Here is a 26,223-nt window from a genome sequence, read left to right as displayed (position 1 = left end):
CGAAGTTCGTGGATCAATCGGAATTGTCGGTATTATTTTGGGAAGCGTATTTGAATTATTAAGTTAAAGTCGGATTTTATTTGGTTAGTCGGAGAATTAATAAAGTTGACTTTGTTGAAGAAATAATAGTAGAAATAATAATATTATTAATATTGGACTATTTGTATTTAATTCGAATTTTATCGACGAAGTCGGAATTATTTTATTAAGTTGGCATGGTAATTAACCGGATTAATTCGGTGAAATAAAGTTGAAGTGTTATTTTATTAATGAGCTTAAAAATAATTTTGGGTTTAATTTGAGTTGTTGTGAAGTAAGGAGGGGTATGTCACTTAGGCCCAATTAAGTTATTTAAGTGATTAAATAAATTACCGGGTAGATTTGGGGTGTTACATCCACCATAATAGAAAATCATATCTATTGTTTCATACCAATTCTTTGGTTTCATTTTGTTCACAGAGTCTCAATCTCTATACAAAACACCCTTACTATTTCCCAACCATTCTTCAATGTAGCATGGGCAGACTCAACTTGGTTAGATGTTGTATTTCCAAGGTGTCTAACTTGATCAGTCCAAACATAAACAATTTTCTCCTTCACCTGGTCCAAAATTGTACTTTCAACATATTTCAACAAATCTGGATATTTCTCACACATCTTCCTAAAATGTATAACAACATCTGCATATAATTCTTTCGTAAAAGAATTCATTATAGTATTTCATGCATCCATTATTCTTTTCATTATTACACTAGCTTTGAAAATTATTCTGTATTCGCTCTTAATTTGTTTGGTCTCTACCGCGAGTTTAACTCGACTTCACACATTCTTTGTGATGTGATACCTACAAAGTAATGTGTATGAAGTAGAAAACGCATTTGTAACTGAATTCATCAATGTGGTATCACAGTCGGTGGCAATGACTTTTGAAGTGTCTCCTTTGTCAGTCTCTATTGTCCGACACACTTATAAAGTCCAAGTAATATTTTCCTCTTTTTTTCGCTTTCTAGAAATGCAAACTCGACAGAGTAAGTCTTCTTGATAGAGGTAGAACCAACGGTTTTCTATAGTGGAAGCTTGTAGTTGTTGGTCTTATACGTTGGATTAGTGATGAGTATAGTAGGAAACATGTTGAACAACTTTATGGAATCAGGATGAGTCCGAAATATAGTTCTAATGGTTACTCCATCCTCGCACGTTTGATACCTAGATACATAATTGTTATTATCTAGAAGTTTCAAAAATTGTTGCAGTTCAGTTTTATCTCCCCTTGATGCCTTGTTTCTAATGACACAGATATTGTATACTTGTTTGATATTTGAAATATTTTCGGATCTTTTACGTTTCAAATTTGCAAGTATGTTTTCAACCAGAAAACCATATTAATATGAGCAATGAATAATGAACGGGCAGGTTCAAGGTGGATACTAGTGTCTCCATTACTCGAAGCGTCTCTATATTTTATAATCGGGGAAAATACAATCTCGAACCTAAACTCAAACTCAGTCAATGCAAATTTTCCCCGTCAAATTTGAGGCAAGTTCATATGGATACTCGCGAGTATAAATTATGTTGTCATGCCTAATCTCTATAATATGATTAAATTGTATTCGATAAGAAAAAGTAATAGATAATTGATAAATTAACTTGTAAGGGTAATTAAAATTTTAGATTAAGACATGTTCAATAGAGAATAGTTAATTGATTGAATTTGTAGTATAAATAAATACAATTGTCTAAGTTATACTAATAAAATAATATTAACCAAGTAATTGGGCTTCAAGAGCTCCTGAAAAAGACGACATTTAGGGAATACCATGTTTGATTCATGTGGGAACAATGTTGTGTCAGTGTTTATCGATTTACAATTCTGGATCAATAGAGTCTCTTTCTCTTAGGAACAAGAGAGTTATAAAGCCAAAAAAAAATATAAAAAAATATTTAATTAATAAGTTTTTTCAATAAAGATGCTAATAAAAACAAAATTGAGATAAAAAATCAAAAGCTACAAACTATTTAAATTACAATCTCATTAAAAAAATGATGATACTAATATTTTTTTAAATGAATAGGTGAACTAGTATTAATTAACAATTATTTTGACTCTTACCCATAAATATTGGAGATGAAATTGTCTCTATTTTACAAGGGAAGTGTATATTTTATTTATGAAAGAAAAAAAATTTAGTGAGACTCAATTTTAAAATCATTTTTTAACACAAGTCTTCTTCTTCTTCTTTTTTTTTTTGTTTAAATTGCATTTTGGATATTAATATATTCACAAAATTGATCTATTTATTTTGAAACTCTCTAATTTTGATGCTTTTCCGTAGAATTTTGAGTTAAAAATTGATATGTTTTTTTCACATATTAAAGAATATAATAATATTAAACTTTTATTAAATTAATTTTATTTATATATATATATATATATATATATATATATTAATAATTCAATGGTATAATTAAAAAATAACAATTATTTTATGTTGAAAAGTGAAAATGATATTTATTTTAAAATAAATATATTTTTCTAAAACGACAATCATTATAAATCCTAACAATAATTTAGGAAAAAAGCTATTTTTCAATAAAAACTTGTATTCAATGTATTAAAATTAAAATAATTAATTTTTATAAGGAATAAAAATGTATGTTTTTTTTAATATTTATATTCAATGCATGAAATTGAAATAATTAATTTTTTCAAGAAATTAAAAAGGTTTGTTTTTTTTAGATCTTGTATTCAATGTATTAAAAATTAAAGTAATTAATTTTCTTAAAGAATAAATATATATGTTTTAAAAAATATTTAGTATATTAAATTGAAATATTTGTATTCAATGCGCTCTTTAGCATGATCCTAATAACTTAATAATTTATAATAATTAAGATGAGTCAATTATATTAAATGTTATTAAATTATAAAAATGAAAAAAATTAAGTTAATATTAAAAAATCTTTCAAAAATCTTAATTTTTTAAATGTTGATTGGTATAGATCCATATCACTTTATTGAAAATATTATAAATATTAAAGACCATTATTAAAAATTTAAATTTAAAACTACAATTAAATTGTTTTTGAAGCAATGACTTAATAAAATGATGTTGAGACCAAATACTGTAACTTGTCACGAGGTAACCGAAGACAGAATTGAATTCAGATCAACAGCTCTATTAAGTTTCTCATGACTTTGTCGGTCCATGTTACTCTAACCTTCCCATCAATCCTTATCCATTCATGTGACCAATCTAAAATATTCTTATATTCAACATAATTTGACCCAAATAAAATTTAAGTTAAATATTTCACTAAAAAATGATATCAATATTATTAACTTTTAAAAAAATAGGTTAGTTACTCCCTTTAGTTCTATTTATAATAAATAAAAAATTAGATTATAATTTAAATATATTAGTTATTCGATATATTTAAAAATCAATCTTAACTTAAAAAAATAATTTTAAAAATTATTCTAAAAAATATTTAATATTGAGGGGGATTAAGAATAAAATAATAAATATATGTTAAAGAAATTCTAATTAAGAAATTGATTTATCCAATAAATAAAAAATTTAACTCATATTTTGCAAGAGTAAAGTTTCGAACATTTCAAAAAATATATAATCCGTCACAAAATAAGTGTCATAGTTGACACTTTCACACAGATTAAGAAAATGGGATAAATAAAAGAGAGAATAATAATTTTACCAAATTATCTTTATTTGTTATTGGTATTTTCTTATTATCATTAATGCAGTGAGAGAGAAATAATAAATTAAGAGTATTAATTAGAGAGTACAATTGAAAAATAAAAATAAAAATTGCATTGAAAACTAAAAGTGACACTTATTTTGGGACAAATAATTTTTACAAGTGTGATATTTATTTTGAGACAGAGGGAGTATTATTCATAAGTAATATGTGAATATTTAGATTTTAAAAAAAGAGTAATGTTAACACGTGCCCTAAGGCACATGTTAAAAAACCTACATTTAAAAAGATTGTCTGGAATAAAATAAAAAATAAAATTAATTATATATTTATTAACAAATACTACTTTTTACATTTTTTAATAATAATAATATAAAAATATTAACAAATTAAAAAATATCCAAATTTTAAATCTAAAATTATAATAATGGTTATGGACTCTTAAATTAATGAGTTATTTAATAAATCTATTATATTATTATCTAGCCATTAATAAAAGATGTCACCATTCTACCAAAAATGTCTTTCACTCTTTTAAAATTTACAAAGCAAAAAGAATTATTTTGTCTTTTCATAATCAAGTCAATATTCCAACATTCAAACAAATGTCCAAGTGACATGTGCATTGACCATTGAATTTTCTTTTGTCTCACCTTTTCTTCACATGTTCTCTCTCCAATATTTTCACTTTTATTTTAATTTCCCTCCTCAATTTTCTTTTTCCTTTTTTATTTTTTTAAAACATAAATAAATTAATAAATTGAATCTTTCTTAATGAAACGAAAAAGAACACGTAAAAATTCACTTAACAGAAAACATAATTATTTTATGATTATTAAAAATTGTTCATAGTTATTAAAAAATTATTTTCAAAATTCTACTTTACTGAGGGTAACAATTGTCTTTATTTGAGACAAAAAATTCTTATTTTCAAAATTCTTATTTTTCTCACGGGGCATTATCAGCAAAATATATATTTTATTTTAACTAACAGTTGTCTTTATTTAAGACACAAAATTCTTATTTTTAAATGTCAAATTTTCTATTTTCATTACGGGGGCACTATCAACACGATATCTATTTTATTTTTATTAACAATTATATATAAATACACAAATGAATGACAATTCTATATATATTCATTGCTACATAATATCATTATTCAACTTTGGTATAATTTTTACAATATCTATCTCAAAATCACATTACATCTTACTCATTATAACTTTGCACTTGTCTTTAATGTTATTGGACACAACAAATTAGATTTAACCAACAAAATATGTATAAACGTTAATTTGCATTTGATAAAGTGACACTAGACACAATTAGTTAGATCTAAACAAAAAAAAAATACATAAATTGATCCTTTCAAAGATAAAACATTTTAAATATTAATATGTATTGCAATTTTTTCATTGTAATATTATTGAAAAATCGATTCATTCTTACTTTAAAGATAATTTATTATTTAATAGGTGTTGAGTTATCACTCATTTGCACATGTCTTTAATGTTGAAAACGTGAATGAAATATTTTATGAAGTGTCATGGGACACAACCAATTAAATTCTAAGCAGCAAAGCATACATAAACCTAATTCTCAAATTACAGTATAATTTTACACTATTAAATAATATTTACCCGTGCGAGCGCACGGGTATATTACTAGTTATGAATAGAAAATACCTAATTATTAAAAAGTAATATTCAAATAACTTTATATGTTCAATTAATATTATTAAGTATTAATTATTATTATTATTATTATAAGGAGGTCTAAGCCCGAAGATGAAACTTACACGCTAATAAGTTTAACTTACGATACACCCTAGACATCTTTTTCAAGCAACTTCACAACTTCACAATGCAATCTGGCGCTATATAAAAAAATAATTATATCATGGTGAATCCCACACTCCACACTGGCAAGCACATCCTCACATTTATTCGCCTCCATGTACGAATGACAAATAACCACTTCCTCCAAATTATCAAGAAGTTTGATATGCGATTAATAAGCAATAAATTGTCTATCATACTAGTGCCCCTTCTCTCAATAGCTAGGGGTGTTCGTGGGCCGGTTTGGTTCGGTTTTTAGAGAATCCGATATCCAAACCGATTAAAATTATATGGATTGGTTTGGATTGGATTTATAAGTTTTTGTGATAAAGCCCAAACCAAACCGAACGGAGAAACAACGGGTTGGTTTGGGTTGGACTGATCAGGTAGATAAACAATGCAAAAATATTTAAAAAAATAATAATTTATTTATGGAAATTAATTTTTCATAATAATATAAGTAAATAGTATTAATAGTGTTTATAAAACTAGCACTTTTTCCCTAATAGATTAAAAATATCTAACAAGAACAATATCTAACATAAAGGCTTTTGAATCTATAATTAGTAATAAAGGCTTTTGAATCTATAATTAGTAACTTGAGTTTAGTATTATAATGAATGTATTTCGTAACTCTATGCTCAATTAACATAATACACTAATAATTTTTGATAACTAATTAAAATAACATAACTTATCCACATACAACATTTCACTTTTTTCTTGTTGAAGTTGAATGTTTGATAGTAATTTTCATGGTAATTAATTATGATTGGTTTGGGTTGGGTTTGCGGGTAGAAAATTGAAAATCCGATGCCCGAACCAATTGTCATTGGATTTCATTGGTTTGGTTTGGTTCTTGCCCGAACTGAAAAAATGTCCAACCCAAACACTATGGTTTGGTTTGGATTGCGGTTTGGTTCGGATTTACCCGAACCAATGAACACCCCTATCAATAGCTTTAAAAATTTTAGTGAAATAAATGTTAATTCCACTTTCAAGAAACCCCGAAACCCGACTATGAAATAACTTAACGCTTTCGTATAAACTCTAAAGTTTTGCCATAAAAGCATTACATTGAACCTTTATTTTTAGATCAACTTAAATATTTTTACCTTCATATTCTTTCTCTTTTTTTTTAAATCACACTTTTTTTTGTTAAAATAATATTATATAAATCAAAAAGGAAAACAAAATTAAGAGAAAGATAAAGAATGGAAATAAAATATTATTAACTCAATTATTATTTAAGAATTTCCATTCCTATGTATAAATCTAAATTACACAATTCTTGCATCTTTCTCCATTTTACGCATCTATTAATTAATTATTCAATAATATTCTATTTAAATCTTTTTTATAGTACATAAGTACTACTTACATCAAAATTATTTATAAGATCTTTCAAACAAATAAACAATTCTAACCCAAAAAAAAACATATAAGCAAATATTCTTGATTCTGTAATATTTTATTGTTGTTTTAAAAAAATGCAGTGGTGTCAGTATTCTCTGTTGTAACATTCTGATTACGCTTCCCCTTCAACTAGCGTGAACCAAAGCCAAACCCCTTTGCTTTGGTCTTTCGCTAGGGTTTGGGGATTCGCCATTTTTCATCTTTTACGCTTCCTATCTCAACCCTTCTTCAATTTTCCATTATCCTACACTTTCTACTTCAAAGGTACTTTTTTTAATACCCTTCTTAAATTCACTATTTTTCTTCATGTTTTATGATTTTTTCATCAACATGTTTCTTAAGTGGTTATTGATGATTTCATGATCATATTGGTATCTGGGTGTTGGAAAATTGGGGATAAAGGTTTGATTTTTTTGGTGGGTTTTGGTAGCTTTGTTTTTTTTAGTTTGTTTTTTGCTTACGGGAGTTTGATGATTGAAATTTAGGATTTTTTTTTATTTGGGTTTTGATTTTAGTATTGAAATTTGTTTGATCTGTTTGTTAAGATCGATGTTTTGATATAATTGTATTAGGTTTTGAAATTGAATGTTTGATTATGTTTTGAATTAATTGGATTCGGTTACTTGTAGGAAACAGAACTGAAAGAGGGGACATTAATGCAAAACAGTTTTTGATGGGTTTCATGTGATTTTTTGTGGTTGTGGTGTCAAGTGTTGTGAGGAGTATCTTGTGTTGAGGGTGCTTTTGCTGAAGGCTGTGAGTGAGTCTGTGACAATGCCGTCTACGGAGAATCAGAGCTCTTCTGCTGCTTCATCATTTTCATCCTTTGGTAGGTCGTTATTCGGTATCAGGCAGGAACAGGTTCATTCTGTGGAAGTAAGTCATGAAGCGGATTCGTGTAATTTAGAGCTTGGATCGTTTCAAAAGCGTGTAACGGATCGTTTTCATGACCTTTCTGTGGTTAGTGATGATGAATTGCTGTCAATTGATTGGATGCAGAAGCTTCTTAATGCATTTATATGCTGCCATGAGGAATTCAGAGCCATTATGTTGAATAATAAAGAGGAGGTGTCGAAACCTCCTCTGGATCGGATGACGTCTGAGTTCATTGAAAGGTCGGTTAAGGCTCTTGACATTTGTAATGCGAGTCGAGATGGGATTGAGAATATCCGTATGTGGCAAAAGCATCTGGAAATCGCAAGCTGTGCTTTGGGTTCAAATAAGAGACCCTTGTCAGAAGGGCAGTTTAGGAGGGCTAGAAAGGCGCTGATGGATTTAGCATTGGCGATGCTTGACGAGAAAGAATCAGGATCCGTTTTCTCTCAACGTCATAGATCTTTTGGGCGGCATAGCTCGAGCAAGGATCATTCGCCAGGGCATGCAAGATCACATTCATGGAGTGTCTCTCGGTCCTGGTCTGCAGCCAAGCAACTACAATCAATTGCAAACAACCTGGTTCCGCCTCGCGCGAACGACATTGCTGCAAACAGCAGGCTTTCGGTTTCTGTTTATACCATGAACTGTGTTCTCTTGTTTGTTTTGTGGATCCTTGTTGCAGCTATTCCTTGTCAGGATAGAGGTTTAAACCTTCATTTTTCAGTCCCAAGGCAATTTACCTGGAGCACTCCAGTTACTTTGCTTCACGAACGGATCCTGGAGGAGTCAAAGAAGCGAGAGCGCCGCAACTCAAGTGGTTTGCTGAAGGAGATATATCAAATTGAGGTAACCACCCGGCACTTGACAGACCTGGTAGATTCTGCTCAGTTTCCGTTGACCGAGACATATAAATTGGAAGTTGAGCAGGACTTGAAGGAGCTGAAGCTTGTTTTGGAAGCTTTTAGAGATGGATTGGATCCGTTGGAGTGTCTGGTGAGGGAGGTATTCCGAAAGATAGTGATTTGCCGAACCGAAGGGCTTGATTCCCTTGGTGCATCAAACTATACAGGGCAATGAAAATGGTGGGTTGTTGTTGCTGAACATGTACATTTTAAATATTATTACTAGCTTCTTTGAGAGAAGGAAGAATGATAGGGGAGTTTCACAGATAAATCATTTAGCTCACATCTAATGCTTGCTTGGTATTAGTCTCAATACTTTGTGTAGAAAAAATTGGTCAGGTTATTATGAAATATCTTATGGTTTATTTGCTTAATTATAGTGTTTTCTTTCTCTTGTATGGTTTATTTATTTGGAGCCTTCTGGTATAACTTCTGTGGTGATCAAAGCAAGAGGGGTAGGGGAGAAAAAGTTTTTTTTTTTCATTTTATTTTCTATCTAATCTTCTTTCAAAATATACAGACAGCACAGTAGAATGTTGATAAGAAATCTGTGGGGATTGCATGTAAAATGAGGCACATGATAGCATCAACATGTCTTCCTGTATATTTTAAAATATACTGTATTGTTTTCCAACATTATTGTTAAAAAGGTTACAATTACCTCACCTATTCTTGTATGTATATTTTATAATCAATTTTTTTTTTCAAAGCATGTAATTGATGGAAGAACTCACCTATTCTTGTATGTATATTTTATAATCAGTTTTTTTTTTCAAAGCATGTAATTGGTGGGAGAACTCACCTATTCTTGTATGTGTATTTTATAATCAGTTTTTTTTTTCAAACAATGTAATTGGTGGGAGAATCTGACCGACCACAACCACCTTTAGTGATGTTTTTCCTCTAAATTATGTTTTCTTGGAACTATCTTAGACATCAAAACACGTTTTAACTGAGTTTCTTCCCATTTTTTTTCTTAAAATTTAGTTTAGAGATGCACTTTCGAATTTATTCTATACATTTTTAACTGAGATACTCATTTTTAGATAAATTGCTCTGAAGATGTATTTCACTTTACACAGATTATAAAGATGCACTTTCGTATTCATCCAAAATAGTAAATTTTGACTTTTTTATGAAATACACCGATTATAATTGTACTAGCATAATAATTTTTTATAAATACACAAGATCAAAAATGTCATATAAGAATAAATCAATCCATAATACATTTAAAATAACAAAGTAACAAACAATAATAATATCCATAATGCCTAATACAAATACTACACTTTTGTGTATGTCAAACCCTCTGTTCCTACAATGCCTCTTGTACTGCAGTGTTGTTTGTACCTCAGTAAATATGACATATACAATATTTGTCGCCTCAGAGCTTTTCGGGAACACTTCTCTGTCTAATCCGCTTGCGCAATATCCATGATACATCGACATCTATGCAACACATCAACAACATGAAGTGCCTTTAGTATCTCCTAATGAGATGGCCTGGGTGGATCTTCCAGAGCATCCAATGTCATATAAGGATGCGACACTCTGAAATACCACTAGATGTAGTTGTAAGCAGCATTATAGTTCTTATGAGCTAGGGAGACGCATCTGACGGTGATCGGTGTATGCTTGAAAGTGTATATCTTCTGCTACCAAGCGGTCAAGATACACTCTAAATGGCTTTGTTGCCTAGTTTCTTCTGAACAGGGTGAATGTATAAGCACGTGACACATCCTTAATGTAGGTCGAAACATATGACTAGTCGAATATACATGAAAAGTGTTGGAGGATCCAAGCCTGAAAATGGTACATATGAATTATTAGTAATGGTGTATCACAAGTGTTATGAAAATGATATACGAATAGTGAAAGATGCAAAAATATTATTGTCAACAGCATGGAACTAGTTTTCATTTGTTAGGTCTTCCACATACAACCTTTAGCTAACTTGGAGTATAGGTAGACTAAACAAAAGGTCTACAGTTGTTCTCATGAATTCGCTCCAAGTCAGCGAAGTATCTCAAGTAAATCGCATTCACATAAGTGACACTCTTGTTCACAAAAATGAACATGTCAACCAAGTACAACTGGTATGCTCTTAATGCATACGTTCTATGCTGCATAACTTGCCCATCATCAGCGGTCTGCTCTACCGTATTTAGCTGCTTGCATTCAGCCTCTCCAAGAATCTAAACCTAGCATGACACCCTCGGGTATCTTCTATCTTCTTCAGGACATCCCTTTGGTCAGCTTTCAAATAGGTCACCATTAACTCTACTGCCTCATCTCTGATAATCTTGCCATGGTATAACAGTCTTCCCCTAATAAAAAGATGGAGTAGGCATAAGACATCGTCCAGTGTGATGGACATCTCACCCGTGGAAGATGAAAAGATGATGTCTCATAGTGTCATTTTCAACAAACGTCGGCAGCATACCATAGTTAAAAGGAATATAATTAGTCATGCATAAGTCTTGCAGCCCAAATAGATGCATCATATATTGATACCACTATTTAGCAGGTTGAAACAAACCCGCAATCTTTTCGGCCATGATTGATGCATTTTAAAGCATCACGTTCTTGTAGAAAAATAAATCATTAACAGAAACTTTGAATATTATAGCAAATGTGTTTCAAAGAATGAATATAATTGAATTTTACTTCTCTGTCCCACACATGTCTGACAGCATGATAAAGATATAAAGGCCACACCGATAAATTAGATGGGTCTCCTCCAAACCCATAGGGTACCTCAACATCAAGAGGTGACACGTGTCTCCTCTAGGAAGACAAAGCGGGATTCATAAGCCTCACAAATTGATGCCTCCACATCAACCGAACTAGAATGGACATAATGGACCGGTGCCTGCGAGGCTCGGGCTCTTTTCCTCCGAACCAATGCATGTTGCACAACTTTTTCGTAACTCAATCTAGCTTGATTATCAGCCATAATGCCTATAATTAAACCACACAAGCATTATACAGATGAAACACAATAAAAATAAAGCCAAACAACGCAGATAGACTAAATACATAAATGTATTTCCTGATTTTGAAAAATCAAAATGTTGAACAAATCCGAAAGTGAATTTATGTATTGTTCTGAAACTCGGTGAAGAACGAAAATGGCATAAATGCCTTTGAATTAAACATCTAAAAATATGCATTGATCATTTAAATTACCTATCAAACACATTGCTGCTCACTTAAATAATATCTCTAAACTACCTATTATATACTCTAATGATCAATTTCTACAACTGTATAGAGAAATACAAAATGTATAGAGAAATTAAAATTTATCAAATGTGAGTTTGATGTTGAGCATTTTGATCAATTGGATATTGACGGTAGAAACTTGAATGTGAGTTGAATGAGTTTGTAAGTTGAGAGAGTTTGAGAGTTAAGAGGTTTTGAGAGTTTGGAGAGTTGGTGAGTTGAGAGAGTAAAAGATAAATGAGAAAGGAGAGTGGTCTGACGCGTTTTTTATTGATAACGCGTCTGAAGATACATCTCTGTAAATTACACGGAAATACATTTTTGTAGCAATTTTTTATATAACCTTAGAATCCGGCTCAAAAACAAATAGTTCGTGGGTAAATGAGGTACGTCCGAATATGCATTTTCAAATTTTAAGAGTAGTTTTAGTTTTTCACTATGATGGATGAAAGAATATTGGTGGAAAAACCAATTCCCAATTTTTTTTACTTCAATTTGACTCTTGTTAAATTCATGAACAATCAGGTTTAACTTGTTAGATTTAAATCTTTGCCCAAATTACATAATCTATTATTATTATCTTTTGGTTGAGGGAAAAAAAAAAGTCTATTATAATAATAAGTAATCATTATTACTATTATTTTGAAATACCAATGAATAGTGTATACACAAATTTGCAATTTACCACAGTAACATGCACAGTAAACGATAAGATCTTAACATTATAAATACCACTTCGTGGTATATGTAAATAGCACACAAAAGTTTCTAAGGAAAACAATATATTACCGGTCTCTTCTATCTCTCTGTATTCAGTATTCTTAACAAAGTCAAATGTTTTAGCGTGATCTTTTATTTTTAAAAAGACGTGATAGACACGAATTATTAAAATATTTGAAGTTCTATATTTCAGTATAATTTCAAAAGAAAAAGTATAAGTTGTTAACTTACTCTTCATAATCATATACTTTAGTCCGTGTTTGAAGTTGGACTCATTCTTAAATTCCTCCAAAATGTCCCATTGTTAACATATTTTGCTTTAATCACATGAAGAAAGAGACAACAGAAGAAACAGTTGGCCCCAAAACAGTTGACACATGGATGAATATATCACAAACACTGGAAAGTGTCACAAAAGATAAAAAGATGATAGTAACTAGTCTAGAAAATCCTTTGAATATATCAACTGTCACTGAACACCATTACGTCTAAGTTCCTAAGCCTAAAGAGTTAATAGCTTCTATTCTATGAATAAACATGAAACAGATATGGTACACTCATACTTCTGCTCTTTGTACATGCTAGATTCATGTGCCAGATATACTACTCATAAAAAAAAGCCTGTACTGTACTCCTATCTATCCATAACTAAGAGGAATCTTTTTTTATAAAAAAAAAAACATAACTAATATTGAACAGCAATTTACAAATTCCAAGGTCCCATGATTTGTCTTCTGCTCTTCACATTCCTCAATCTCCCTGCCAACTCATGTGGCTTTGACCCTTCAATTTGGCATCTCTGAATATTTGTGATTAGTGTAATGTTTTGAGTTGTGTTAACTTCACTTGATCTTTCAAATGAATGATAAGTTCCCTTGCTTGTTATCTAAACATCTCTGGGAAAGACCACATTATGAACTTTGCGAAAATGTCGGACTCTAAGAATTCAATATGAGCTGCACGTCCGATAAGTGTGTTCAGGTTCCTTCCGTAGGAAGATGCGTTGAAGTTGACGTCGCAGCGCATAATCACGCGATGGTCAGAGAAAGATCGGATTTGGTCCAAGCAATTATTTAGCATCTGTAGGAAGATTTTCCCTCGTTTAGAGAAGTCCGAAGAAGCTGCTGGACACAGTTCTATTCTAGCGGAATGATATGGAACGTAACCATCCTGAAACGTAATGAGCATGAAGCATTATGACATACTTTATCATCGCCTCGAGGAAATGATCCAGTATTTGAATGCAGAATGTTTTAAGACTCAAGCAAGGAAAAGGAAGTTACCTGAGGTGAGGATAAAAGAAACACATTCCGAAAATTTTCCAGTGTTTTCTCCTTGGAAAGATTGTAGATGAAAGTATTCTCAAGATCAGGATCATCTGTAAAGGTCAGTTGATGGATACATTGAGTGCCCTTAAGCTTCTTCAACAGCCAGAGCCCTGAATTGAATAGCGAGTTCGAACTGTACATATAACCCAAGTGTGGACCCGATATCGACACATAGGTATATAAGTATCTTAGATATGGCTCCATCATGCTCTCTGGAATTATTTAAAAAGAGAAAAAAAGCACATTAAGCTCCCCAGTTCTAATTTTTTTTTATGGATAGTAGCATCGTTCAAAACTTTGCACCTGAATAGTACCTGCTAAGGCTGTTCTGACGATGAGATTACCGATAGAATGACCAACAAAACTAAGCTTGATATCTTTCAAGTTTCCTCTTCTTGAAGCTTTATCCATTTTCTTTTTTAGGAAAGAGATCACTTCCTTAGCAAGCCGAAAACCCATTTCTCTGAAGTCCCCAGATGTTTTATCTTCATTTGCCTCTGACATCAGAAACTGTATATCGGGGTCAATTAAAAGCCACTGGTTACGAACGAGCCGTAAATCCAAATGATTTCCCTGTTAAGTTTGAGTGATGAGGGGTATAATTAGTATAAAAACCAAAGAGACAGATCAATAAGATAAAAGCAAATGCAAGTGTGTGAAACATGCCTGAAATCCATGAACAAAAACAACTACTCTCAAAACATGACTATTTTGCTGGCTACTCCCAGACCACTTTTTTGCGGATCGGGAACCATTTCCTAGAAAATGTCTTGCATCATTCTCCATAGAAATGTAGCTTGAATCCAGACTTGCAGAACGGTACACATTCGCCATGCGTTCTACAATAATAATAGGAACAAGCAAAGGATCTCCAAATAAATACATGTCTTGAAGGGACCGATTGTTGATCTGCATCAAAATCATAGATATGTCATAAACTCTATTCAGCCAAAACAGGAAGATCATAAAGCATCCAAGACAAACACATTCACTTACCCTCATTTGTGCTATACCTCGCCTATGAAGTTCTGCACGCATTATTGCAGTTTGAATAGGCTGAACATAATAACAAGAAATATAACATATCATTCAGTAATAATCAATTTCAAACACGGAAGAGCAGATAATAATAAACTTTATGAATCTTGTACAGCATAAAATAGATAATTACATCATCAATCAGTCTCCTTATATTTAATGAACTTCTATGCAAGCCATGGTGCAACGATATCCCCTCAACTCTGTTATGCAAATATTGATGAGGCATCGCAACCTTTGAGTACACCATCCATATTGACCACTCAGTTCTCCGATCTGTAGCCCATGATTTGCGGAGAAATTCTAGTATTTTTGTTTTGTTTTCCCTGAGTAAAGCGATGGGATTAGAAAGAGATTTTACAATAGAAACCTTGCATTAGCAATTATAGTATGCATAATATAAACCTCAAACCAGAGACATGTATGAACAAACCTGTGGAATTTCAGAAATATGTTCCAGAGACATAGGAGCTGATTTGCTAGAGACTGGAAAGAGTTTAACAGATGATCATCAAAAGAAAAAGGTTGAACTGATTTCCCGGTTCGATAATTGATATAATGAGAACCGTCCTGTTTAGGAAATTATTTAAGTATTCAATAAGCAAATCTTAGTATAAAACACAAATAAGCAACAAACAGTGACAGAATTAGGAACCTTGACACTGACTTCTTCTCCACCAAGCAGCTGAAGTGATTGTTCACCCTCAACACTTTTGACACGTGCAGGCAGAGGCGAATCAAACCATTTTGTATCATCTGATTCAAACAAAATTTCAGTCAAATCAATCTCTATGTTAATGCCAGTGCTTAATCTTCTCAGATCTTCAAGCAGGATATCATGTGCAGCCACCAATGCTTTGATGAGCATAACCTGATTTAAGTTTCACCATTAGTAGAATAATAAAGATCAAAAGTAAGCAAAGAGATTTCTCGACAAAATTAATCTTAGCCACTAATATATATCACAAAATTGTGATTTCAATTCAACTTAAAATGACTTCATAAGTATTACATCAACATATCGTATCATACCTTGTTTGACCCAACATAATCTTCAGCATAAGTGCCTTCTGAATCTCCACAATCACTGGTACAATTCAACTAACCATATTATTCAAAAGTTAAAACAATACAGTGTAGAAGACAAACAAAACAAATGTAGTAAAGTTATGGCTGTTTATCGTGGTTATTGTCACTTCGTCTGTTTACCCAAAAAAAAGACTAAACTAGTAACGATACTTCTCTCAGGAGCTTATAGCGTTTTTTCTAGATGCTACTACAAGTAGCATTTGAGCTTAAAGTGTTTTCATTATCATAATTGGTTAATGAATTAATAAAAAGTATATTTTTGTCGGTTTATATTTATTAGTTAGTTTAAATGCTAATTTTACCAAATACTTCAAAGATATTATGAAGATATCTATGGCATATATTTAAACCCAAAACTGGAACTCTGACAAACCTTGGTACCTTCTGTCGAGTTGTGATGTAACTAGCTTTTAGTAGACTGATGTGAACACTTGTATCGACAACGACAGAATGGAAAGCGTCAAAGTAAACAGGACAATATGAATGCAATCCTAGAAGAGCTTTAGGCGGGATTTTGTATTCATGAAACGAAGCAGAACATCCATCCAGTGAACTTTGTAAATCAGACCTACACAATGAATATGATGCAATACATTTCAAAATCAGTTTACTCGACTTTCAATCAATTGTATCGTATTTAACTTTCATTTGTTTAATACATCATTATATCGGGAAAAAAAGGGAAAGAGAAACATATGAACTAACCCAGTTGCAGTCATCGGAGCATGCATGAGTTCAAACTTCAAGATAACAGCAGAGGATTCTCTGTCATATTCACCAAAAGCTAGGTAGAACGAGATCATGATAGAAAGAAAAACGTCCTGCCTTGCGTATCTAATCTGGAATGGCGGAGTTGAAAAACTGTTGTCCGTATCATCAATCATCCAAACTCTACATAAATTGTCAGAACCTACTTCAGGAGCTGCAGCTCAAAGAAAAAGATTGATTCTAAGATTCTACTCTAGCTGAAATACATGTTTACATCAATGAAAAAAAAGAGTAAAGTAATTACTGAGCATATCAATCTTGTAAGTTTCAAGCTGTCATGTATATTGAAAAGAGTACAGCAATCTGAAATAGCAAGCTTAGAGAGCTTACGACATAATTACAACAATGGAAAATACATTCCAGAAAAGAGAAAACAACAGTAGAATATTTCCGACGAAAATTGAAATAAATTATGATAACAAAAAAAACAACAAAAGAAAAACTTGGTGAGAAGTACAGTCCATGCTCCCTAAAGCTGAAACATGAGAAAACATACAACAGTCTGATGTTCATTTGATATCAATTAAACTTCAAAATCTTGAGGATAAAAATATTCAGCAAACAATTCAATAGATGTCAGTAATTGAACAAACCCTACACGGCCATTTTTCCAGTAAAAACTCAGAAAATCACTATCCCAAAATAAAGACAAATATTGCATACTACAACAAGAATAGAGAATAAAAGATGATTTAAGTACCATTTACAGAACCGCAATGACTCTAAAAACTTAGCTGGCAATTTGACATCTCTCTCACTATACAAATCTCAAATTTATTTCGCAAAGCAAAAACACAGTCATCATACAAATACCCCTATATTGACCAGTGTCGTTAATTGCAGAGTATCAGAAAATATCGGTTTGTTCAAATTTCACTATTAGCCGCATTTTATGCTAAATAGCGCATTGCAGGAAAATGACAATTTGTTCAACTTCTGCCGCGCAATCGCGCTGCTATAGCCACTATTTAACAATACTGATGATGACACAGTCACAAATCCAAGTGAACCTGAACTAAGTGTCTTCATTGAAGTAATTAATCTAGTACATAGCTTACTACAACCTAAAGAGAAAAACAAACAACCACTACTTTAAGAGCTTATGAATACAAGTCACCTTCATACTGAGCAACCCTCGCCGGAATCCCGGGATAAGAATCTTCACCAACCTCCAATCTCATGGTAACCTTAATTTTATACCATCTGCATAACAACAATCAGAATAAAAAAACCAGAACTAAAACTAAAAACCAGAAATAAAAATTGCAGAAACTGAAGCTTACCCTTGTTCAAAAAGATCAAGATTATGAAACCTATGAATGTAAATTGCAACTTCATGAACAGCATCAAGCATAGGTAAGTGATTTGGCCTTGAAAGGCCAGGTAGATCAGCATTGACCAACCTTTTGTTTGACCAATTCTTTTGATTCAAACCAGCAAACCATCTCAGTCTCCGAATCATATGTAGTAAATACTAGAAGAAGCTAATACAGCAATGTTCAATACCCCAAATACCCCAAATCCAATGATCATTCATCCCTTATCCTTTTCTTCAATGGAAGTGGGGTAGGTACCAAAACCCACAAACACCTAAATCCTAAAAAAGGAACCAACTTTCAGTTACTCACGGATTCAACTTCAACCAAAAACCCATTAGAGATTTTCAATGAAAAAAAAAACAAACTTTAAACCCTGTGCAATGTGGGTCTATGCTGAAGCGATTGAAAAGGGCAGGGAAAGAAACAAGAAGAAGAAAAGGGTGAATTTTGATCATAGAATGAATCGAAAGAGAGGAAACAAGAGAAACAAAAAGGGGACTTTGTTCATGATGAATTAAAAAAATTCATGATTGCTGAAAGAACATCATTTTCGTCAACCCTTTTTGCAGGTTCATGGTATTAATTATAAATGCTTTTTTTTTTGTTTTTTTTAATGTGGTTTTTGGAAAAAAGTTTAAAAGATTAATAATAAAAAAAGAAAAAGAGATTGAAAATGGTAACATGGGATGTTGTGTCGGTGAATATTAGGGGCGATGATTATGGGACCTGAAAATGGGATCGGTGTCGTTGCAACATTATAACAAATCTTATTTTATCTCTTGGCACTAAGGTAACTAATTACTATTAAGTTATGCCTCAGTTTCTTTTATAAATTGTTGTTTTTTTTTATCTAATTTGGGCACTTTAGTGGTTGGAATTTAGGATTAAATATGTTTGTGTTATTCTTAAATAATTTTTATTTTAGTTTAGTTTTTTTTTAAAAAAATTTAAAATGGTTCTCATAAAAAAGTTTATTCATATTTTGTTTCTTCAGGCTAAAATAGTTGTTAAAATTATAGTTAATTTTGTTGCTAAGATACAGAAAAGAAGAAAAATGTAAATGAAAACTTTATAACCAAAAATAAAATATGAAATATTTAGAAATATCACAATATATTTAATTCTAAAGTATATTTGTTAATAATAAATAAGTGGAATATCGTAAGTTTAAATATATGTTATTCTTGGGGCTTTGTTTCACGGAATCATAATTTATGATTAAGAATTACTATATGAAATTTGTTCTAAAGAATTATTTAAAAAAGTTGTTTGACAAACATTTTGATATTCATAGAAAAATTTATGTCTTTAATAAATTTTTTTAAAAAGTTTATAAATTTTAATTGAAATCTCATTTCATCCTTTTATATGGGAATAATTTCATGGGAATGTGAGAAATTATGGGAAGTTATTTTTTTCTTGGAATCTTTATTTCTAGAAATAATTATTTTCTATCTTGTAACTATTCTATATTCATGTGAGTCTTATTTCTAAACTTAGATCATCTCCAATGGTAGTTTTTTCTATTGAGTTCTCTATCTGTACAATTAATTTAATAATTAAATATTTAAAAAATTTGTCATGTCATAATAGAGTTGCATTGCAATGTAACAACTAAAAGATTGTAGTACCCAATCAAATCAAGTTATAAGGTAAAGTTGTGGGACCCATATTAAATTTTTATTAAAGTTAAAATTAAATAAATTCTTTTAATATGATGTGGCTTAGTGGGTCCTATAAAGAACTCATATGTAAGTTGCACCATTGGAGATGCTCTTAGAGCATCTCCAATGATAGTATTTTTCAATGAGTTCTCCACCTAGACATCAATATAATAATTAAATATTGAAATAATCTGCCATGTCATAGTAGAGTTACATTGCAATGCAACTAGTAAAAAATTGTGGTACCCAATCAAATTAATTTATGAGGTAAAGTTGTGGGACCCATTTGAATTACACCAATAAAATAAATATTAAATAAATTATTTTGAGATGATATGGCTGGTGGGACCCATAAAAAACTCAAAAATGAATTGCACCATTGGAGATGGTCTTAGGGGTGTTCATTGGTCCAGGCAAATCCGAACCAAATCGGAATCCAAACCAAACCAATGTGTTCGGGTCGGATATTTTTTTAGTTTGGGCAAAAACCGAACTGAACTAATGAAACTCGATGTTAATTGATTTGGACATCGGATTTCTAATTTAGTACCCGTAAGCCCAATCCAAACCAATAAAAATTAAATTAATTAATTAATATATTTATTAATTTTTATTGAAAGAATGTTATTAGTACTTACCAAGGCAAATTGAAAAAAACGTATTAAATTAGTACCATGGTTCATGAGTGAGCCTTAGTACCATGTACTAAATTAGTACCAAGTACCAACAATATATAATGAAAAAAAACTAAGAGTCTGAGTCTTAACATTTTCAATAAAAGACGAAATGGCAGCCGGCAGAGATTATCAATACCAACGACATCATTCTTATTAACAACTACTATATGACTATGTTAGTCGAAAATTGTTTAAAAATATGTGTCATTTCTTCGATACTTACTTATTTGTGTGTAAATAAATTATGTTTTAAAAATATTGTTGTATATTTTTTAATATACCCGATCAATCCAATTCAAACCAATCCGTTGTTTTTCGGATCGGTTTAGTTTGGGTTTTATGAGAAAAATATTAAAATTCAAACCAAACCAATCCATTTTTTCTATTGATTTAGATATCGAATTCTCTCAAAATCGAACAAAACCGACCCGCGAACACCCTTATGTAAACTTGAAACAAACACACTCTTACATAACTATCAATTATTATATTATATAAAAATAAAAAGTAACTATTATTATATAAAAAGTAAGAATTTTATTAAATTCTTATTTAATAAAATATAAAAAAACATAAATTTAAATAATTAAAAGAGATGAGAATAATAAATACTAATGATATAATAAAAATATTTTAACAATTTATTTGTCAGCTCTTTGTATTTTAAATTATTTTTTATTCAAAAGAACATATAATAAAAAATGGAAGTGTAATATTTAATAATGATAATAATTTTCTTTAATTTTTTCTGTAAATAGTAATAATTATTTGAAATTCACTCAAATTATCATTTCTTTTAATTAAGCTAGAATTCGCAAACAATTTTTGTTAGTTTTTTATTTACTATATTTTATAGGTTTGAAATTTTTATACTGATTATTTTTTGCTTACCATATTTTGCTTACTATTTTAAGTTAATGGTTTGACTTTATCAAACAGACAATAAATATTATATTTAGAATATTTGTTTATCTAATATTCTTTTTTTTATTATAATTTTTTTTTAATATAATAAATGATTAATGTATCGAGTATATATAATTTAGATACAATGAATAAACATATTAAAAAATAAATTTATTTTCTTACAAAAATAATGAGAGGGACATTGTTTTTTATTTTAGATTATTTTTTTATTTTTTTAATAGGTTAATAGTTTTAAATTATAAATATAATCATCGCCCACGATAAAATAAATTCAAATAAGTTTTAAATTAAGTCTAATTGCAAATAAGAAAATTTTGTTCTAAATAAGTTTTAAATAAAGTTTTTTTTTAATTACGAAAAAAGACGTCTTTATTTTTGAGAAAAAAACATACATTTGACCTGAAACTGTCAATTTATCGATTTTTTTCAGTTTTGATCAATTTTAAATTATTTTCACCTGCTCAATAACATATCTAGCCCAGCAATTAAATTAGATAATGACCCTTTTAATTTCTAAATCGACGAATTTGATCTGATTTTCAAGACTATACACAATTATCAATAGAATTTAGCATAATAACTACTCATTTTTATTATTAATAGGATTTCATTTAATATTTCAAGTCATGGAATTTACATTGCATTAAGGACGATAAAGGCATTTTTATAGCAGTCATGACATAATGGTTCTCTCCTATCACTAAAGTTGTTGTTGGAGAACTTATGGGGCTTCTATCAGCTATCAACTGGGTGCATATGCTTGGTTATGATAATGTGAATTTTGAGTTAGGTGCTGTTCTGGCCAGGGCCGAGCAGGCCCAGCTCTTCTCACTAGCCGAGCAGGCCCAAGTCATTGGGCCCATTTACTGGATAACCGTCAAGAGTTATCCACGTGCGAAGACCACGCGTCACGCAGCGGGGGATTCGGTCAACCATCTCCGAACCATACGCTATGCTCATCCAGAATGTGGGTCACCTGCTGACTCAGCCCTAGCACAAGGACGTTCTGGCAGTTTCCTAGCACGTGGGCCTCCAATTAGATTTGGCCCAATTAGGAAACCTTGGCCCAGCGCTGGGGGCTATAAATACCCTCTTTCACTAGAGGGTCAGGTATTCTATTCTTCACTCTCAACCCTCATTCTCTGATAGCTACTAACTTAAGCATCGGAGAACCTTGCAGGTACCCCCCCATCTTGCTCTCCAAGCCAGATTCTGCTGCCTTGACGATTCTTCTGATCAGGTACGATCAGTGGCGCCGTCTGTGGGAATATTGCTCCCCCTTCTTTAACAAAGATCAAAGCATAACCTTTCACGATCGTCATGGCTAACAACAACATCCCAAGCTCCGATCCCTTCCTCCTGGAACATCTGATCGAGGATTCCACCCGCGAGGTGACAAATCGTCGTCGGCAAGAAGAACCACAACATGCTCTTGCCGGACAGAGAAGGCCGAGACATGAGACCTCGCAACCTAGGAGGCAGCGGATCCAGAACATCTAGCAGCTGCAGGGCCTCCAACAGGTCCAGAATGTCGAACAAAACCCTCCCGAGGGACACGTTCAGAACGGGGAAGACGAGCAGGCCCGAACCCACAATGGGCCTGAACATCCCCAAAATGAGAATGAGACTGACGCCAGAGACGGGCACGCTGCCTCCTCATTCACCCACACCTCCGACAGGCAGAGAGCCCGTCATGAAGAAGAGGAGGAACCGCTCAACATCCCCGAGGATACTGACCCCATCACTGTCCGCCTGCTCAAAGAATTGCAAAAGACGAACAGCCTCCTCCGACTTCAGGACGACCGTATCCACGAGCTGGAAAGGAAGCGACGGCACCGCTCCCTTCCGCGGAGACATTACCGGTCGCGCTCCTATTCCTCCTCGCGCTCACCTCCGAGGAGACACCGTCGGCGTTCCCCATCATCTTCACGCTCTCCACCTAGAAGACATCGCCGCCGGAGATCATATTCCCGCTCTCCACCAAGAAAGAGCAGGAAGAATCAGAGACCAGAGGCCACTGAAGCAAGAAGCCTCTCCCCCGAGCAGGGTCATCGGGGCCCTTCCAAGGCTGTGCTGAAACCCCGCGAGTGTCCTTCTCCTCGGGACAATCGCGTCAGCCCCAACAATGACCAGGGAAGACCCCGGCGAGGCAGACATTCAACTTCACCAAGACCGAGCGACGAAGAGGACTTCCGCAGCCCTTTGTCCGAGAACATCCGAAGAGCCCGCCTCCCTCGAGGGATGGAAAAACCCCCGGCGTTGGACCAATATGATGGAACCACTGACCCCGACGACCATATTCGGAGCATCGAAGCGGTCATGGACTACCACGTCGTCAAGGGCTCTATCAAGTGCCGCATCTTCCCGACCACCCTCAGGAAGGGAGCAATGACTTGGTACAGAAACCTCCGCCCCAACTCCATCCATTCCTGGACCGACCTCAAGGAACTTTTCTTGAGCCATTTCACAGCCTCCCGACGACAACCGAAATCAGAGACCAATCTCGAGGCCGTGATACAAGGGCCCAACGAACCTCTTCGGGATTACCTCGACAGGTTCAACAAGGAGGCCGTCCAAGTACAAACAGAAGACTACATGAAGAGATACCTCTTAGAACGAGGACTTCTCCCCGGCAGTGACTTTAAGAAGGCCATCAAGATCGAGAAGGTCCACTCCATGAACGCCCTCCTTCGCAAAGCTCAAGCTTTCATCGCGTTCGAGGAAGGAGAGGCTGCTGCCATCAAAGCCTCGCGAGGCAGTGACGCCGCTCGCAATTCAAACTATGAGCACCCAGGCTCGAAGCGAGGGCATGAAAAAAGGAAAGACGACAGATCTCTCGCCATCAAAGAGCGCCGAGGACCATCTGGTCGCTTCAACGACTACACCCCTCTGAACACCTCGCGGGAGAGGATCCTGGCCGAATGCCAAAACACCGACTTCAAGAAATCAAACATCAGGCCCCCAAAGTCGAACCCCGCAAGGCTGGGAACCGACAAATCAAAGTACTGCAAATACCATAAAAGTCACGGCCATCTGACCGAGGAATGCATCCATCTCAAAGATGCCATTGAAACACTGATCAAGGAGGGTCGCCTTTCGAGATACACAAAGAAAGGGGAACCTTCCCGAAGGACGACCACAAAAACTCTGACGAAGGGAATTCGCCGGATAACAGGCCCCTACAAGTAGCACTGTCCGTCACTCGCCCAGAGGATTTCATGCCATCAGTCGGGATCCTTACCGCACTCAGCAAATGGGAAAATTTCCCATTCACCATGGTCGTCTCCAACGGCGGGGATCCTGGCTCCCTCACCATCAGTTCAGTCAAGAGAAAGTTCGATGAGTTGCTCAGCGCCAACGCGGACCTCGGCCCTACGCTGCGGAAGTTCCGGGGAAAGTCAGAACCAATCACTTTCTACCTGGAAGAACTGCCCGGCGGAGCTCCAAACGCCACAATTCCCCTGCTCGTCCGAGCTAGAATGGCGAATTTCGACGTCCGACGAGTCCTGGTCGACGAAGGCAGCTCGGTCGACATCATGTATTCCCACCTCTTCCAGACACTCCAGCTGGATGACTCACACCTCACTCCCTATGTGGGTTCGGACCTCCAAGGTTTCAACGGAGCTACCACCAAACCATGGGGTAACGTCGAGTTGATTGTCACCTTCGGAGAAGGGGAAGCCTCCAGGCAAGTCAAAACCAGATTCTTGGTGATCGACTGTAAAACCCTGTACAATTGCATTATCGGGCGCCCTACTCTAGCCGAGCTAACCGCCGTACCCTCCACTGTCCACCTAAAGATGAAGTTTTACATGAGGACAGGGCGAGTGGCCACCATCAACGCCGATATCGAAGCTGCCAGGAGAATCTTCGACGCCTACGTCAAGGGACTAGAACTGATCGCCCCTCCGACCAGCTCCAACAAAAAGCCAAGAGCCGAAGACAAACATCCTCGAGAAGACCAGCATCAGACGACCAACGTCAGCTCAGTCGACCTTGATGCACGGTTTACAGAAGAAGAACTGAAGATCGGGGAAGAAACGCGATCAAAGGCACCTCATCCCGTCCGACCTATCCCCGACGGAGATTTCGAGCTGGTCCCATTGGGCGACAACCCCGACAAAGCGGTAAAGATCGGCAAGGGCATCCCAGATCTACCAAGGAAGCAGCTCATGGCCTGCCTTCGAGCCAATGCAGACTTGTTCGCCTGGAGCGCCGCAGAAATGCCCGGACTCGACCCCGAGGTCGCCTGCCACCACCTCTCCATCAATCCAGCCGCGAAGGCCGTAGTTCAACGTAGGCGTCGGCAGTCTCCCGAGAAAGCGGAGGCTGCCGAGAAAGCTGTAAAAGACCTCCTAGAGGCAAATTTTATTTCCGAGGCCAAATATTCAACTTGGCTCTCAAACGTTGTACTTGTTAAGAAATCTAATGGAAAATGGAGAATGTGTGTTGATTATACCGATGTTAACCGGGCATGTCCAAAAGACGCCTATCCTTTACCTAACATTGATAGACTGGTCGACAACTCGGCCGACTATGAACTATTGTCTTTTATGGATGCTTATTCAGGTTACAACCAGATCCCCATGGCGAGGAGCGACAAGCAGTGCACAGCGTTTATGACAGAGTCGGGCAACTATTACTACAACGTAATGCCCTTTGGCCTCAAAAACGCTGGGTCCACGTATCAACGGATGATGAACAAAGTGTTCC

At 34.0% G+C, this 26,223-nt stretch overlaps 2 protein-coding genes across 6 annotated transcripts; one reads left to right on the top strand and one right to left on the bottom strand.

The window, feature by feature from the left end:
• Positions 1-7,023: 7,023 nt before the first annotated feature.
• Positions 7,024-9,126, top strand: LOC131636825 (protein BYPASS1-LIKE-like). Of its 2 annotated transcripts, none has more exons than XM_058907418.1 (2): positions 7,024-7,238; positions 7,611-9,126. In XM_058907418.1, the coding sequence occupies exon 2, from the start codon at positions 7,749-7,751 to the stop codon at positions 8,925-8,927; it is 1,179 nt and encodes a 392-aa protein (XP_058763401.1). In that variant the 5' UTR covers positions 7,024-7,238; positions 7,611-7,748; the 3' UTR covers positions 8,928-9,126. The 2 variants fall into 2 exon arrangements, with proteins under 2 accessions (XP_058763401.1, XP_058763400.1); XM_058907417.1 differs by having other exon boundaries at positions 7,025-7,238; positions 7,604-9,126.
• A 4,011-nt stretch (positions 9,127-13,137) lies between these two features.
• Positions 13,138-18,909, bottom strand: LOC131636826 (uncharacterized). Of its 4 annotated transcripts, none has more exons than XM_058907422.1 (13): positions 18,207-18,909; positions 18,041-18,126; positions 16,861-17,077; positions 16,537-16,723; positions 16,099-16,167; positions 15,734-15,937; positions 15,500-15,636; positions 15,200-15,392; positions 15,025-15,084; positions 14,695-14,937; positions 14,343-14,601; positions 13,984-14,240; positions 13,138-13,870 (listed from the first exon to the last, which is right to left on the bottom strand). In XM_058907422.1, the coding sequence occupies exons 1-13, from the start codon at positions 18,383-18,385 to the stop codon at positions 13,583-13,585; spliced, it is 2,379 nt and encodes a 792-aa protein (XP_058763405.1). In that variant the 5' UTR covers positions 18,386-18,909; the 3' UTR covers positions 13,138-13,582. The 4 variants fall into 4 exon arrangements, with proteins under 4 accessions (XP_058763405.1, XP_058763402.1, XP_058763404.1 ...); XM_058907419.1 differs by having other exon boundaries at positions 15,722-15,937; positions 18,207-18,902; XM_058907421.1 differs by having other exon boundaries at positions 15,722-15,937; positions 16,099-16,153; positions 16,529-16,723; positions 18,207-18,895.
• Between the last annotated feature and the right edge of the window lie 7,314 nt (positions 18,910-26,223).

This window comes from Vicia villosa, unplaced genomic scaffold (genome assembly GCF_029867415.1).
Source record: "Vicia villosa cultivar HV-30 ecotype Madison, WI unplaced genomic scaffold, Vvil1.0 ctg.001839F_1_1, whole genome shotgun sequence".
NCBI classification, from domain to species: Eukaryota; Viridiplantae; Streptophyta; class Magnoliopsida; order Fabales; family Fabaceae; genus Vicia; species Vicia villosa.
The sequence above is the reverse complement of the archived record's forward strand: the minus strand, read 5'-3'. Positions and strand labels throughout refer to the sequence as shown.